The sequence below is a fragment of the Empidonax traillii genome, unplaced genomic scaffold (assembly GCF_003031625.1).
Source record: "Empidonax traillii isolate 1590-97213 ecotype Southwest subspecies unplaced genomic scaffold, ASM303162v1 scaffold448:size1359114, whole genome shotgun sequence".
In the NCBI taxonomy this organism is placed as follows: Eukaryota; Metazoa; Chordata; class Aves; order Passeriformes; family Tyrannidae; genus Empidonax; species Empidonax traillii.
Genome location: NW_020955641.1, coordinates 1130040 through 1142906, shown reverse-complemented (window position 1 = coordinate 1142906; position 12867 = coordinate 1130040). Strand labels below are relative to the sequence as shown.

The window sequence follows — 12867 nt, the reverse complement described above, 5'->3', positions numbered from 1 at the left end:
CGCGGGGCCGGGCGCATGGCGGCGGGGGCGGGCGGCGCGGCCCTGGGGCGGGCGGCGCTGGCGGCGCCGCTGGTGCTGCTCTACTACGGCTTCTCCATCGGCATCACCTTCTACAACAAGTGGCTGATGAAGGTGCCGTGGGGTGGCGGGGCGGGCGGCGCGGGGCGGCGGCAGAAGGGGGGGCGGCGGTGACAGCGGCTGTCGGTCCCGCAGAGCTTCCCGTTCCCGCTGCTCGTCACGCTCCTGCACCTGCTGCTCATCTTCGCTCTGGCGGCGCTCGCCCGAGCCCTGGCGCGGTGCCGCTCCGGCCGCCCGCGGGCAGCGCTGTCCTGGGCCGACTGTCTGCGCCGGGCGGCCCCCGCAGGTACGGACTGGATGGGACGGGACGGGAAAGGGGCCGGGGGCGATGAGTTGTGGGCACACCACAATATGGGAAAAAAAAGAGGCGTTAAGCTGTTGGAGAGCGTCCAGAGAGGGGCCACGGGGATGGTGAGAGGTCTGGGATTAAGGCTTATGAGGAGCAGCTGAGGGCACTTGGCTTGTTCAGCCTGGAGAAGTGGAGACATCGTTGTGGTCTTCAGCATCCTCATGAGGGGAAACAGAGGGGCAAGTACCGATCTCTTCACTCTCATGACCACTGACAGGACTCGAGGAAACAGCACGGAGCTGAGTGAGGGGAGGTTTAGGCTGGATATCAGCAAAAGGTTTTTCACCCAGAGCGTGGTTGGGTACTACAACAGGCTCCCCAGGGAAATGGTCACAGTACCAAGCCTGTCCAAGTTCAGGAAGTGTTAGGACAACGTTCTCAGACACATGGTGTGACTCTTAAGGTGTCCTGCGCAGGACCAGGAGTTGGACTCTGATCCTGACCAACTGATCCCTTCCAACTCAGCACATTCCTGCAGCACTCTGACCTCTTCTGGAGCCATTTGTCCCTCTGGGATGGTCAGGGCTGGTCCCCTGGGACAGGGTGAGCCGGGGGGTGCAGCTGTCTCCAGACCCTGCTTTTCCCTACCAGGTGCAGAGCAGGTGTAGGTACTACCTGGAGCTTTACCTTGGGGCGTGCTACCTTCATTGCTACTTACAAAGAAGTGTTAGTACAGGGAGAGGCCACACAGAACGTATCTTTGTGAAGGAGCCGCTGGCACATGAGAACAAACAACGAGAATCTTCTGCAGTACCTCAATAAGTTGTTTCATGTAACGTTTCCTCTTCAACATTGGTATCAAGCCATGCATTTATGTTATTTCAGCAGCTTTCTCAGGTTGGAGCTTGATAGAGAAGTTCACCATACGTGGCACACAGAACTGTAGCTGAGATCAAGGAGTGAAGCTCCTACTCAGAGCACAGAACTGTAACTACTTCAGCAGTTCTTTGGCTGTATGTTATGTTGGCTCCCACAGAACAGCATCTGGTCTAAGATCTCTGGCAAGGTTTGCAATGCCTCACATAAAATGCCCCATGGTTTCTGGAAAAATGCTTTCTCCACATCTGCAGCAATGTTACCTTTCAGCAGAGCCTGCCCCTGGATCAGCAGAACCGTTTCCTGCGGTGGGAAACTTATTTACAAGGGATTATAGATGGTAACAAACGCTGCACCAGGGCTGAGGGGGTGTGCTAAGGATTGTTGCTTCTTCAGGCTTCTTGCAGTGGCCCTCAGACTTACAAGTTACCATGTTCTGATACATTCAGAAAAGACTTTATGCAAATCTGCTGTGGCTTTCAGTCACAGGGAGGGCAAGAGTTATTTCTGGCTTTTTCACAGTCCTTGTTCAGTGAGTGCAATGCTGAGCCCAGTGTAAGTCACAGGGAACAAAACAGAAACATAAAGAGCTGAGAATGTCTGAGCTATCTTGGTACTGAAGAGTTAACATGAGGAAAACTTCATTTTTTTCCCTCCCCTGGTTCTGCTCTGCTTTCTGTATTTGTGGTCAAGTAGCAGGGTTTTTGGTGGGGTTTTTTTAGGTAGTGGAAGACAGTTAACATCAGGATTTTTTCATTGATTCTTTAGCTCTGTCAACTTCATTGGATATTGGGCTGAGTAACTGGAGCTTCCTGTACGTCACTGTCTCCCTGTGAGTACAAACATCACCTTGCCTGGGAACCTCTGGTGGAGTCTGAAAAGTGCTTTCTCAGGCTCTGTTTCTTGAATAGGTGTTTGAGTCGGTGGGGTCAGCATGCAGGGTCTGTGATAGCTTGTTGGTAGCAATGTAGAAGTGGGTGATTGGTTTCTAATAGTACTTTGATGGGAAAGACTACACCGGAGGGGACTGACAGTGTATTTTGGTTCTTGCAGCTACACGATGACCAAATCCTCTGCTATTCTCTTCATCCTGCTTTTTTCCCTGCTCTTCAAGCTGGAGGAAATGGTAAGGATGCCACACAATGCTTTATTTAGGGAGAAGGTCAGGCCCAGGGAGACAGGCAGTGCATGTACAGGAAACATGTAAGCAGAGGGAGAATGCAGTTGTGTGGGTGAATCTGAAAATCCAGAGGTGTCTCTGTTGTGTTTGATCTCACGCAGAGGGTGACGTTGCTGCTGGTGGTTCTGCTCATCGCTGGGGGACTCTTCATGTTCACCTACAAGTCCACGCAGTTCAACGCCCAGGGGTTCATCCTGGTGCTCTGTGCCTCTTTCCTCGGGGGCATCCGCTGGACTCTCACACAGATCCTCATGCAGAAGGCTGAGCTGGGTACGTAGGGTGGTGGGAAGGGGGGTGGTGGCGCTGGTAGTGGGGAGGGGAGTAAGGAAGTGGTAGCCCTTGCTGCAGAAACAAAACATCTCCTGTAAGGGAAGGTGTTTGAAACCTGGGGGCAGGGGTTGTCTGTTGATGGGTGATGAAGGTGGCTTGGTATCTGCAGCAACACAAGTGTGGGCATCACAAACAAGGTGTGTGTCTGGGGAATGGTGCTAATAAAGGCTCTAGGAGCTGTTGTATTCCCTGGCTTGTTGCTACCTGGTCTGTTATTGATTCTCCTCTTTCAGGGCTCCAGAATCCCATTGATATCATGTTTCACCTGCAGCCGCTCATGTTCCTGGGGCTCTTCCCACTCTTTGCGGTGTTTGAGGGTGCGTGAGTTAATTAGAGCAAGCAGGGATAGCTCTGTAGAGTGGTTGGGGAGACTGCTTAGCAGTTTGGTGTTTGAGATGGTTCATTTAGATAAGTGAACAGCTGTGAACTTTACAAAGTAGTTGGAGATCTGGAATTACCTTATGCTGGCAGATCATTAAAGAGTGCATAGGAATAGCTGCCACACTTGTGGAAATAAGGGCTGTGAAGAACTGGCTCCACATCCTCCTGATACTGGAATGTGAGCAGCCCACCCCCATCCATCTTGTTGAGAGGAATCCTGGGAGTTGGGAAAGGTATTCTGCTACTCACTGTCTTGTTCCTAGGCCTGCCTTTGTCCATATCAGAGAAGCTCTTCCGTTTCCATGAAGCAGGAATGCTGCTCTCTCTGGTAGGGAAGCTGTTCTTGGGTGGAATTCTTGCCTTTGGTCTAGGCTTTTCTGAGTTCCTCTTGGTTTCCAGAACATCTAGCCTCACCCTTTCCATTGCTGGCATTTTTAAGGTAAGGCATGGTTCCTGTGCTAATACTAGAAGGCAAGTAACTGAGTCATCCCTATTGGGCCTTATGTGATGGGAACTTCCCTTAGATCCTTAGAAATGATTGTTATTTTTGTTCTCCTTGCACAGGAGCTTGATGCTTTGCCTTTCAGTCTCTGCAGTGAAGTCCCTGACAGCAAAGGGCCAGAGACTAGTGGCTGTTCTGTAAAAAAATACCATTAGTGACCAAAGTTCACTGTGATGTGGGACAGACTAAAACACATGGGCCTCGTGAGCAATGGATGGTGCAGAAGGGAGGAGGGGTTAGAAGGGCAAGCTCTTGCATCAGACCTGTGTGTGAACAAACCACTGGGTTTGGGCTATCTCTGTAATCTGGTTTGGCACATCCTCCCCTCCTGCTGGGAGTCCAGCACACATAACTTTTGAGCTGAACTCTGACATGTGAAATCTATCTGATCCAAAAGCTGGAAGATTCCACTGCAACCAAGCTATGCAGTCAAGATGACTTAAAATCCCACATCCCACTTTGACAGGTTGTTTGTTCCTAGAAACTGTTTTTAGAACTCCGTGCGCGTGTAAGAATGCGCTGATGGAAATTAGAGCAGCCTGGCATCTTGATCTGGGCTCCAGCTGTAAAACATCTCGTGCATACCTCCTCAGGCCCTGCCCTGCCACTTGTCACGTTTTTTTTGTTTCCACAGGAAATCTGCATTTTATTCCTCGCCACACATTTGCTGGGAGACCGCCTGAGTCTCCTGAACTGGCTGGGCTTTGCTGTCTGCCTGTCGGGAATCTCCCTCCACGTCGTTCTCAAAGCCATGAATTCCAAAGGTCGTTGTTTTAAGTCGCTCCGTGTTTCTTTGCGGGCTTTCTCGTAGCTTCACGGGGAGCTGTGTCTGGTTCCAGGTTTGGTGTGTTCCCTGGGTTTGTCACTAAACAGGCTGTCTGCACACAGGTGACAAAACACTGGAGCCACACAAAGAGGCCAGCTCTGACCCTGACCTGGAGCTGCTGCTGCACCACACTGACCACGGGGAGAGGGAGGAAGAGGATGTTGAAACCCCACAGCAATGACTGAACGTGAAGCACAAAGTCCCTTGCTCTGTTCTTACCAAACCTGCCTGACATCCATCTAGGAGGAAAGTCCAAAAGTCTCTGTGACCACTCAAAGGAGAGCCAGGGCCTAGTGAGAGAATGCTGCTGCTGTGCTGCAGTGTGGATCTGTAAATGCTGCACAAGAAATGGGCAAAATTCCTTTCACAGGAACTTTGAAAGCAAGCCCTGGCTCAGTGGACATAGAATGGCCCACGAGACACAGAAATGCTCCAGGAAGCCTGTGAGGGGATCCTGAAGGCTGAATACTGAGATTGTAGACCACAGGCTGTAGAATGAGTGTGGACATACCTGGACTGCAGGCTGAGTGGTTCAGGGATGATTTTACTGTTGTTTAGGCTTTGGCTTCAAAAGAGAAGGTAGCTGTACCTTCCCCCTCTTTTGTTTTTTGGTTTTTGGTTTTTTTTTTTTAATGTTTCTACAAAGTAGGAACTTCCATCCTGGTGGGAGCAGAAGACTTTATAAATCCTTAGAGTTGTCCCAGTGAGAGGGACCCTTTGTGCCTGGTGACCTCCATGTTCTGTGTGCACAGTGAGGAGAGAATTAAATGCCGGTATTTGGGACCAATTGAACCTGCCAAATGATGTTGCTTGGAGGGAGGATAGGGATGCAGGAGTACTTGTGGTGCTACAGGCCAAGGGGAGAGAGAGAGCTGTGTCACAGGAGGCCTAACTCGAGCAATAAGCTTATCAGAAAGTATGTGGGGTTTTGAGAGGGGGATTTTTTTGGTTTTTAAATAAACTGTTTTTCTGATTCCCTTTTGTCTGTGCACTATGTACCTGTGCTTCACCAAGCAGAGGTCGTTTGCCTTCTGAACTCCTTTCCTTTTAGAGCTTCACTGACCTTGCTGCTGCATGCCAAATTGGTTTTGAGGCCTGGCACACAAAATGCTTGTCTGTGAACAGGATCACTTGATCTCTAGAACCAGAACTTCCTGCAACCTCTCATATTAATGCCAGCCAAGAGAGAATACTGACTTGTCTGCCTTCGTGCACTGTATCTGAGGAAGACTTTTAGTATTGTGGCTTCTGTAAGGATCTTCTCCTTTGCCACACTGGATTGGATCAGTTAGTGCTGCAGCCTTGTCCAGGAAAGAGGGGGTTTTAGGAGGATTTAGGAGGTTTTTAGGAGGATTTAAGATGCCTCAGGTGATGGTGGGCAGATGGCTTGGCTGGTTTTTTGCATGGCAGAATTTTCACCTCTTTGAGAGTTTTGTTCAGTGCTACTTTTTTTTAGGTTTTGGAGCGGAAATAATTTGAGAGAGCTCCCACAAGGGATAACAGTGTGGTCTTTCTCCTGACAGGAGCTGGGCATTAAAGGGAACTCCTCATATTCTGTTTGTGATCTGAGCCATTTTGACTAGACTGTCCCTCTGTAATCTTGCTTCGTAGTTTTCAGATATGAACTCTTGATGACTTTAATCAAGAGCATGCCCTGCAAAAAAAAAAAAAAAAGGTTCTGAAGAAGAAAACTTTTGTTATTAGTCATCGTCTTTGATGATGTTCTGGTAACTGGCTCCAGAGCAGACAGCAGGTGGTGCAGCTTCCTCATGTAAAGCTACTGAACCAGCACTTCCATGCCAGGCTGGCACACCAAGTTAGTCTGTGCATCAAGTAGAATGCCTGGAGCTGAGAATGACTTGGTGTGTCTCTAGCTGGATTTTCCAGTGGGACTGGGACTTGTGATGCTCCCAGCAGAATTCACCCTGTTTATCCTACCCATAGGTGTGAGCCCCAAGCATGAAATGCTCTGCCCTTGGTGCGGGGCCAGTGGTGCTTTCTGCACGTGGTCTGTGTTCAGCCAGATCGCAGCTGCTTTTTGCACTTCCCCTTCTAATCTCCTAGAACTGAACCCTGGGCATCTTTCTAGTATATAACTCTCAGGCTGGGATTTCAGGTCCCTGTAAATGCCAAGGGAAAGGCAACCGTGTTCCCAAGCCAGAGTTTGCACCAGGTACAGTGCTTGAAGATGAAATCTGATTGTGCTTGTGAACTGTAAAGCCCTGTAGTCTCTTGCTTCCAGTCTCATTTCCTTTTTAAGACAGAGGTGATGCCCTAGAACTCCAGCTCTGTCCTGGAGCTCTCGGAGCCAATCTTGGTTGCCTGCAGCTGGATGCACCTGACCTTGCAGGCTCAACTGGTGCAAGCAGCACAGTCTTGCAGTTGATAGCGTTGAAGTGCAGACTGTAGGCATGAAAAAGTAGGGTTGGACTCTACTGAGGAGACAGGATGGAACTACAGGGGATGGTAATGGGAGCTGGGAGTACCAGTAGATTCTGTTTGCCCCTGGAAATAGCCCTGGGTGGCTTTGGAGCTCCTTGGCCAGAGGTAGTCAAGGCCTCTGGGTGTGGGGCTTGGATCGATGCAGTGGGCTTAGGGTAAACCTAATTGTGTGTGCAGGCACAGGGCTACATCTCCTGCCCTTAAAAGATCTCTTTGTGCCACCCTCTGCTCTCTGGGGCCGTCTGAGAGGGGTGGTGAAGCTCATGGGTCGTGCAGACCATTTTCTGGCAAGCCCCGAGTCAGGAGCCGCTTTAGGGGGCGGGAGAAGTCATTTGCTGTGCAGACAGTCATCGTGTGCCACAGTTTTTGGTTCTGTTCCCCCTGCCCTTTCATCAAAGGAGGGGTGTGAAGGCCGAATGTTCTGGAGCACTGCAGAGCTGGGGAGCCAGCTGTGCCTGTTGCTGGGGAGGGCACACACGTGTGTTTGCGCTGCCCAGACCTTCCCCGTCTGCGCCAGCCCACGCTCTGACACACAGCCGTGCCCGGGGAGCGCGGGGCTGCCACTGAATATTGATGGTGTTTGAACTAATTAACCGGCGGAAGCAGAGCTGAACGAGTCTCAGAGGTGCTGAGCTCCTTCCGAAACTCCGCTCCTGCCTGTAACACCAGGTGTTTACATGTGTGAGGATTCTGCCTCTGTACCCGCTCTCCTGGGAGGCCTCGTTATTTGGAAGAGCAGATGCTTGGCTTCCTGCTAAAATTTCAATACCATAAACATCCTGAGGGCAAGGGGAAAGTGTCCCTGCAGACCCCTCTGCGCTCCTCTGGTTCTCTGCCCAGCAAACATCAGCAAGTTACTGTGGGGAAGCCAGGCTGTTTCCGAAGCACACAGGAGCAGCAAGGCAGAGCAGCAACACAGGGCCTGGTGCCCAGCAGTAGGGCTGCCTCAAGATGTGCTTCATCTCTTCTGTCAGCTGAACATCTCGGTAGTTTTCATTCTGAGGTCTGTGGTTGGTGCCTTGTGAGGTGGGGAAGGGGGAGCCCGGGTGCAGATGGACAGAAGGCTGGTTACCAGGGCTATGAGGGGCTCACATTCATCTGCAATGCTTGCAGTGGCAAATAACTGCCCCTGACTCCATCCCCCTGCATCTGCACTGAGGCTCTTCTTTTTTTCATCATTGTGGTGTGCAGATTTTCACGGTCACAGCCCCTGCTAAAGCCCAGAGCTGCTGCCCAGGAACGTGTCCAGGTGGCTTTGAATTTCTCCAAGGATGGAGTCTCCACTACCTCTCTGGGCACCCTGTGCCAGGGCTGGGTCAACCTCATGGGGAAAAGGTGGTTCCTGGTGTTCAGAGGGAACCTCCTGTGTTTGAGTTTGTGCCCATTGCCTCTGGTCCTGTCCTTGGGCACCCCTGAGAAGAGCCTGGTTTCATCCTCTTTCCACCCTCCTGTCAGGTATTTATATACACTGTCTTGTCTTCTCCAGACTGAACAGTCCCAGCTCTGCCAGCCTTTCCCCGGGTGTGAGGTGCTCCCAGGCCCTTCATAATCTTGGTGGCCCTTTGCTGGTCCCTCTCTCCAGCATGTCCGTGTCTCCTGTAGTGATGAGCCCAGCTCTGGGCACACAGCACTCCAGGTGTGCCCTCACCAGTGCTGAATACAGGAAAGGATCGCCTCCCTTGACCTGCTGGCAGTTCTGTACCTCATACACCCCAGGAAATCATCCCCTTCGTTGTTGGAAGGGCACTTTGTTTGCTCACTCGAAGGTGCAGGTATGCAGCCAGAGGGCAAGAACCTGCCCAGTCTAACACTGCAAGAGGGTTTGCTGGAGCAGAGAGCTGTCCTTCAAGACCCACGCTAGCATAAATAGCCCTTCCGTCTCGTTTTGTCCTCTCCGGCCTTGCAGAGCTGGGTAATTGCTTTATCTAGCAGAGCTCTTTGCATTAACAGGCAGTAATTGGCACCTGTGTTAAAGAGCCTGGTTTCAATTACTGCTGAATGCAGCTCAAACTCCAGAGCTGGGAGATTACGTGGGGGAGGAGCCACAGTGCTCACGTTTACTCTCTGTCTTTCCACCAGGTGCTCCTCTTTCCCCAGGGATGGCGTTTCTTGCGTGTGCCTTGAATCTGCAAAGCAACCAGCAAGGGCTGCCCGGGGAGCGTGGGGACCACAGCACAGGCGTGGCTGGCACGCTGCTCCCCTCTGCTCTTCCTCGTGTGGATGATTCCTATGGAATCCTCTACCACAAATCCAAACTGAACGCTGGGGCAGCAAGGTGTGGGAGGGAACTGCTCTTTGTGGTGTTCCCCCTCCTGCATTCCTGGGAGCTTTCCCGGCCTCTCCCCTCAGCTGTAAGTCTCTCTCTTTGGCTTCCACTGCATCAGCTCTCCCCTTCGTGCTGGGCCCAGCCCCCTCCTGCTGCCATTCATCATTTCTGATCCAATAAATTACAGCGCTGTAAAAGCGCACAGGGAATTGTTTTCTGTGTTTTAGAGCCACGAGCCCTTAAATTTCCATTTGTTTAGGGGGTGATGAATAGACAGTTGTGGTCGGTGCTGGAACCGTGCAGAGTGGTGGGAGAGCTCTGGCTCCCTCCTGCAAGCTCAGCACCTCATGGGTTTGTGAGGAAAGAGCTGTCTGGGGCTCCCCTTTCCAACACAACTCACTGATTCAGGTCATGAGAGCGGTCAAAGGTGGGGTTTGGAGTGGCTGAACCAGAATGTCAAGTCTCTCTGATCCACAGGGGTTTCTGTGCCAGTCAGTCAGTCCCTCTTCAGCCAGGGCATTCTGCTGCATCTGTGCTGCTCCTGCCTTTCTTCTCCCTGGTACCCTGGAGGCTGCACCTCCACCACAACACCTAAACTGTGGAGATGGGGACACAGGGGGGGCATTTGGGGGTACGGCCACCCCTGCATTGTTTGCTTCCTTCTTTCTAGAGGCGCCTGTGTTCTTGCAAATGTAGTTTCAAGTCAGTCTTGCAGCACTTTGGACCTGTCTGATGGTTTTGACATTGGATGTAAACTCAGCTGTGTGACTCGTGCCACGGTCAAGTCTAAGTCCTGCCTCGAGCAATAATAAATTCCTGATCTAAGCTGCTCTGCCAGCACTGCTGATGCATGTCAGTTATTTCCCTTCTCCCTGTCTCTTCAGACTTCAGGCCACTGGGAGAGGCCTCCAGCTCTGTTCTGCTGCTCTGGGGTACAGCACAGGAGTCATCCAGTGCTTGCATAAGTGGCAGGAGAAGGCACAGAAGGAGTTAAACAGTGCTGGAAAAATTGGTGTTTAATCCATTGCTGTCCCTTCTAGCAAACCTAGATGGGAAAATGCCTCCCTGTTGGAAATAGTGCCTCTCAAAAATGGAAATGCAGGATGGCTGGGGATTAGGGTGCCTATCGCTGGAAATGGGTTTCTTATCATCTCTCTGAGCTGAATTGGTGGGACAGCCTCTTAAAATTGAATTGCCTTCCCTGTTTTGGTCTCTGCCATCGCATCCCTCCTGTGCTCTAGCTTTGCACCCACCTTCCCAGGCTCTGGCCTCCCTTGTCCCCATCCTCAGCAGAGCAGACCCCTCTGAGAGGGTCCATGGCTGTGGAGAGGGACTGTCCCAGCTGGACGGTGGGCAAAGATTCATCCTTTGGATTCTCAAGCCCAGAAGGATGTGGTCCCTTTTCCCAAGCCTTTCCTCTGACCTTGCAAGGACGGTGGTGGGCTGGCAGAGCCTGGTTTAGGACAGCACGAGTGAAGGTGTGAAATGATCAGAAGAGATCAGCGCTACTGGAAAGGAACATTGGTGATGAGGAGCCGGGAGTGGGGCAGGTGGGAGGCAGAGGAGAAGATGAGGGGAGCTGGAACAGATCAAGGAGAGACATTGAACACACTAGAGCAGGAGTGAGAGTGGTTGTGAGGCGATGGGCAGCCTGAACCCTGGGTCTTTACAGTGCCCACCAGCACTCAGGCTCTGTCCTGGCATGGCCAAGGCGGCTCTTTCGGTTCCTCCTCGTGGTCTCTGTGGTTTGAAACACGACACACCACCAGCCAGCCTGTCCCCAGCTCTGCCCCCACAGACCCTGGTGGGGGGTTCCCTGCTCCCCAGGCCCAGAGCAGGTGAGGTTGAAGGCAGATCAAACATCTTCTCATGGTGCAAACTGCAGGCCCCAGCCCAGGTGTGGGTGTGCCAGCGATGGGTGTCCAGGCACAGTGCAGGCACTTCTTTAAATGTCTTTTTTTTTCCAGCGTTCAGCTGGGGATAATTCTCTTTTACTGAGCTGTATTTTACTATAGGTTGCCAGTGCCTGATTTAATCCTTGTCTCTGTCACAGTATTTTTTTTGGAGGAATTTCCCATCTCTTGTTAAAGTGTGAGCTATAAGCACAAGAGGTGCTGAGTGTCCACACGCTGATGGCTCTTCAGTGCACCAACCTGCAGTCACGGTGCTGCTCCTGCACACAGTTGCTGCTCTTGGTTCTTCATCTGCCAAAACACATTGAGTTCGAAAGTAAAAATTATTTAGGACTAATTGGGGAGGTTTTGCTGCTCTTACAGAGCTACCATCCTTGGTTAATGGAATCTGAAGCAGAACTCTTTCAGAATAGCCCCTCTGCAGTGAGCTGGAACACATCAAGTAATTGCTGGCTGTCAGGGCAAAGCATTAGCCAAGGGCCTGGTTCCTCCTGGAAGAGCAGGCTGTGCTCGGGCTGCAGGGGCTTGCTGTCTGCCCCAAGGAAGAGGAGAAGTCCTCCCTCCTTACTAGGGTGCTGGTTTTGCCCTCTGCTGAAGGACTGACTTGAATTGCTGACAAATAATGGGAAAAACGTTACCTTTAATCACAAGAGTGCTCCCTTTCGTGCTGATGGGCTGCTGTGGCCAGGTCTACCCCCATCAGAGGGGTGGGGAGCCTTTACCTTTGCAGAAAGGAAACTGTGGCCAAAGGCATTAAGCTGTTTGAAGTACCTGCTGAAGAGCTCATTTCTGGAGTGGGATACAAGTTTGCTCATTGATCCTCAACAGCACCCACACCTGCATGGGAGGACACCCCAGTGTACCTGGCCTGGATGTGCAGGGTGCCCCATGGGGCCATCACAGCCCCCAGGCTGTGCTCATGTGTTTCAACAGTTTGTCCAAAGCAACTTATTATTTCATTTTGGGTTAAAACTGATAAATCAAGGTGACTTTGGGGAGAGAAATAATTCCTTTTGCAGGATTTGCATAATCCTGGCTGGTGATATGATAATGGTGTTTGTTAAAGACAGAACACAATGAATTAATACTGTTAAGTTGCTGCTGCAAAATGCAAAGCAGGTAATCTACTGTGGGTGCAAAAAAGAGTGTGAGTACAGCAGGCTTGGCAGTGGAAGCAGCAGGTCCAGAAGACTCATTGCCACAGGTCCAGACCCTGGCACAGTCAGCAGCAGGTACACCCTGCATTCTGCTTGGCCCTGGCTAAAGGTTGTGCTCAGCTTTTCCAGGGAAGGATTGCCTGTTTCAGTCCCTTTTCCCACTGCCTCTGTGGGGCCAGGACCTGCTTTGTCCCTTGGATCATCCTGGAGAGCCAGCCATGCAGGGCCACTCCCTATTGGAGGAGGGACAGGGGAGATGAGGGTGAGGTGTGACTGCTGGGTCTGAAGGGATCTCTGGGCACAGAGATGCTCTGGTAAGGAGGTGAGCCCTGGCACTGGTCATCATGCCACCTTGGCCACCCCCAGGAGCCAGGAGATTCTGGAGGCTGTTCAGCCCCGAAGAGGTTTTCCTCCTACAGCAAAGATGAAGGGCAGCCTGGAGACTGCCCTGCTCCATCCTCAGCCCTCGGCTCCCACCCTGCTCAACCGGGCTCAGCTGTGGGAATGGTGCTGCAGGACGAGCAGGAGGGGCTGGTGTGAGGCAGAGGTGGAGGGAGGCGCTCGGGGAAGGGGCTTGGGTGCCTCGCTCATTCCCTGGGCTGGTGCTGCACTTCCAAAGCCATCCTT

General features: G+C 51.8%; 1 protein-coding gene across 3 annotated transcripts; it reads left to right on the top strand.

Annotated features, from left to right (window-relative positions):
- The first annotated feature begins 2 nt into the window (after nt 1-2).
- Nucleotides 3-7007, top strand: SLC35C2 (solute carrier family 35 member C2). Of its 3 annotated transcripts, none has more exons than XM_027894970.1 (9): nt 3-132; nt 214-364; nt 2012-2075; nt 2297-2369; nt 2525-2693; nt 2987-3070; nt 3398-3573; nt 4271-4475; nt 6996-7007. In XM_027894970.1, the coding sequence occupies exons 1-8, from the start codon at nt 16-18 to the stop codon at nt 4445-4447; spliced, it is 1011 nt and encodes a 336-aa protein (XP_027750771.1). In that variant the 5' UTR covers nt 3-15; the 3' UTR covers nt 4448-4475; nt 6996-7007. The 3 variants fall into 3 exon arrangements, with proteins under 3 accessions (XP_027750771.1, XP_027750772.1, XP_027750770.1); XM_027894971.1 differs by lacking the exon at nt 6996-7007 and adding an exon at nt 4525-5437 and having other exon boundaries at nt 3398-3462; nt 4271-4400; XM_027894969.1 differs by lacking the exon at nt 6996-7007 and adding an exon at nt 4525-5437 and having other exon boundaries at nt 4271-4400.
- The last annotated feature ends 5860 nt before the right edge of the window (nt 7008-12867 follow it).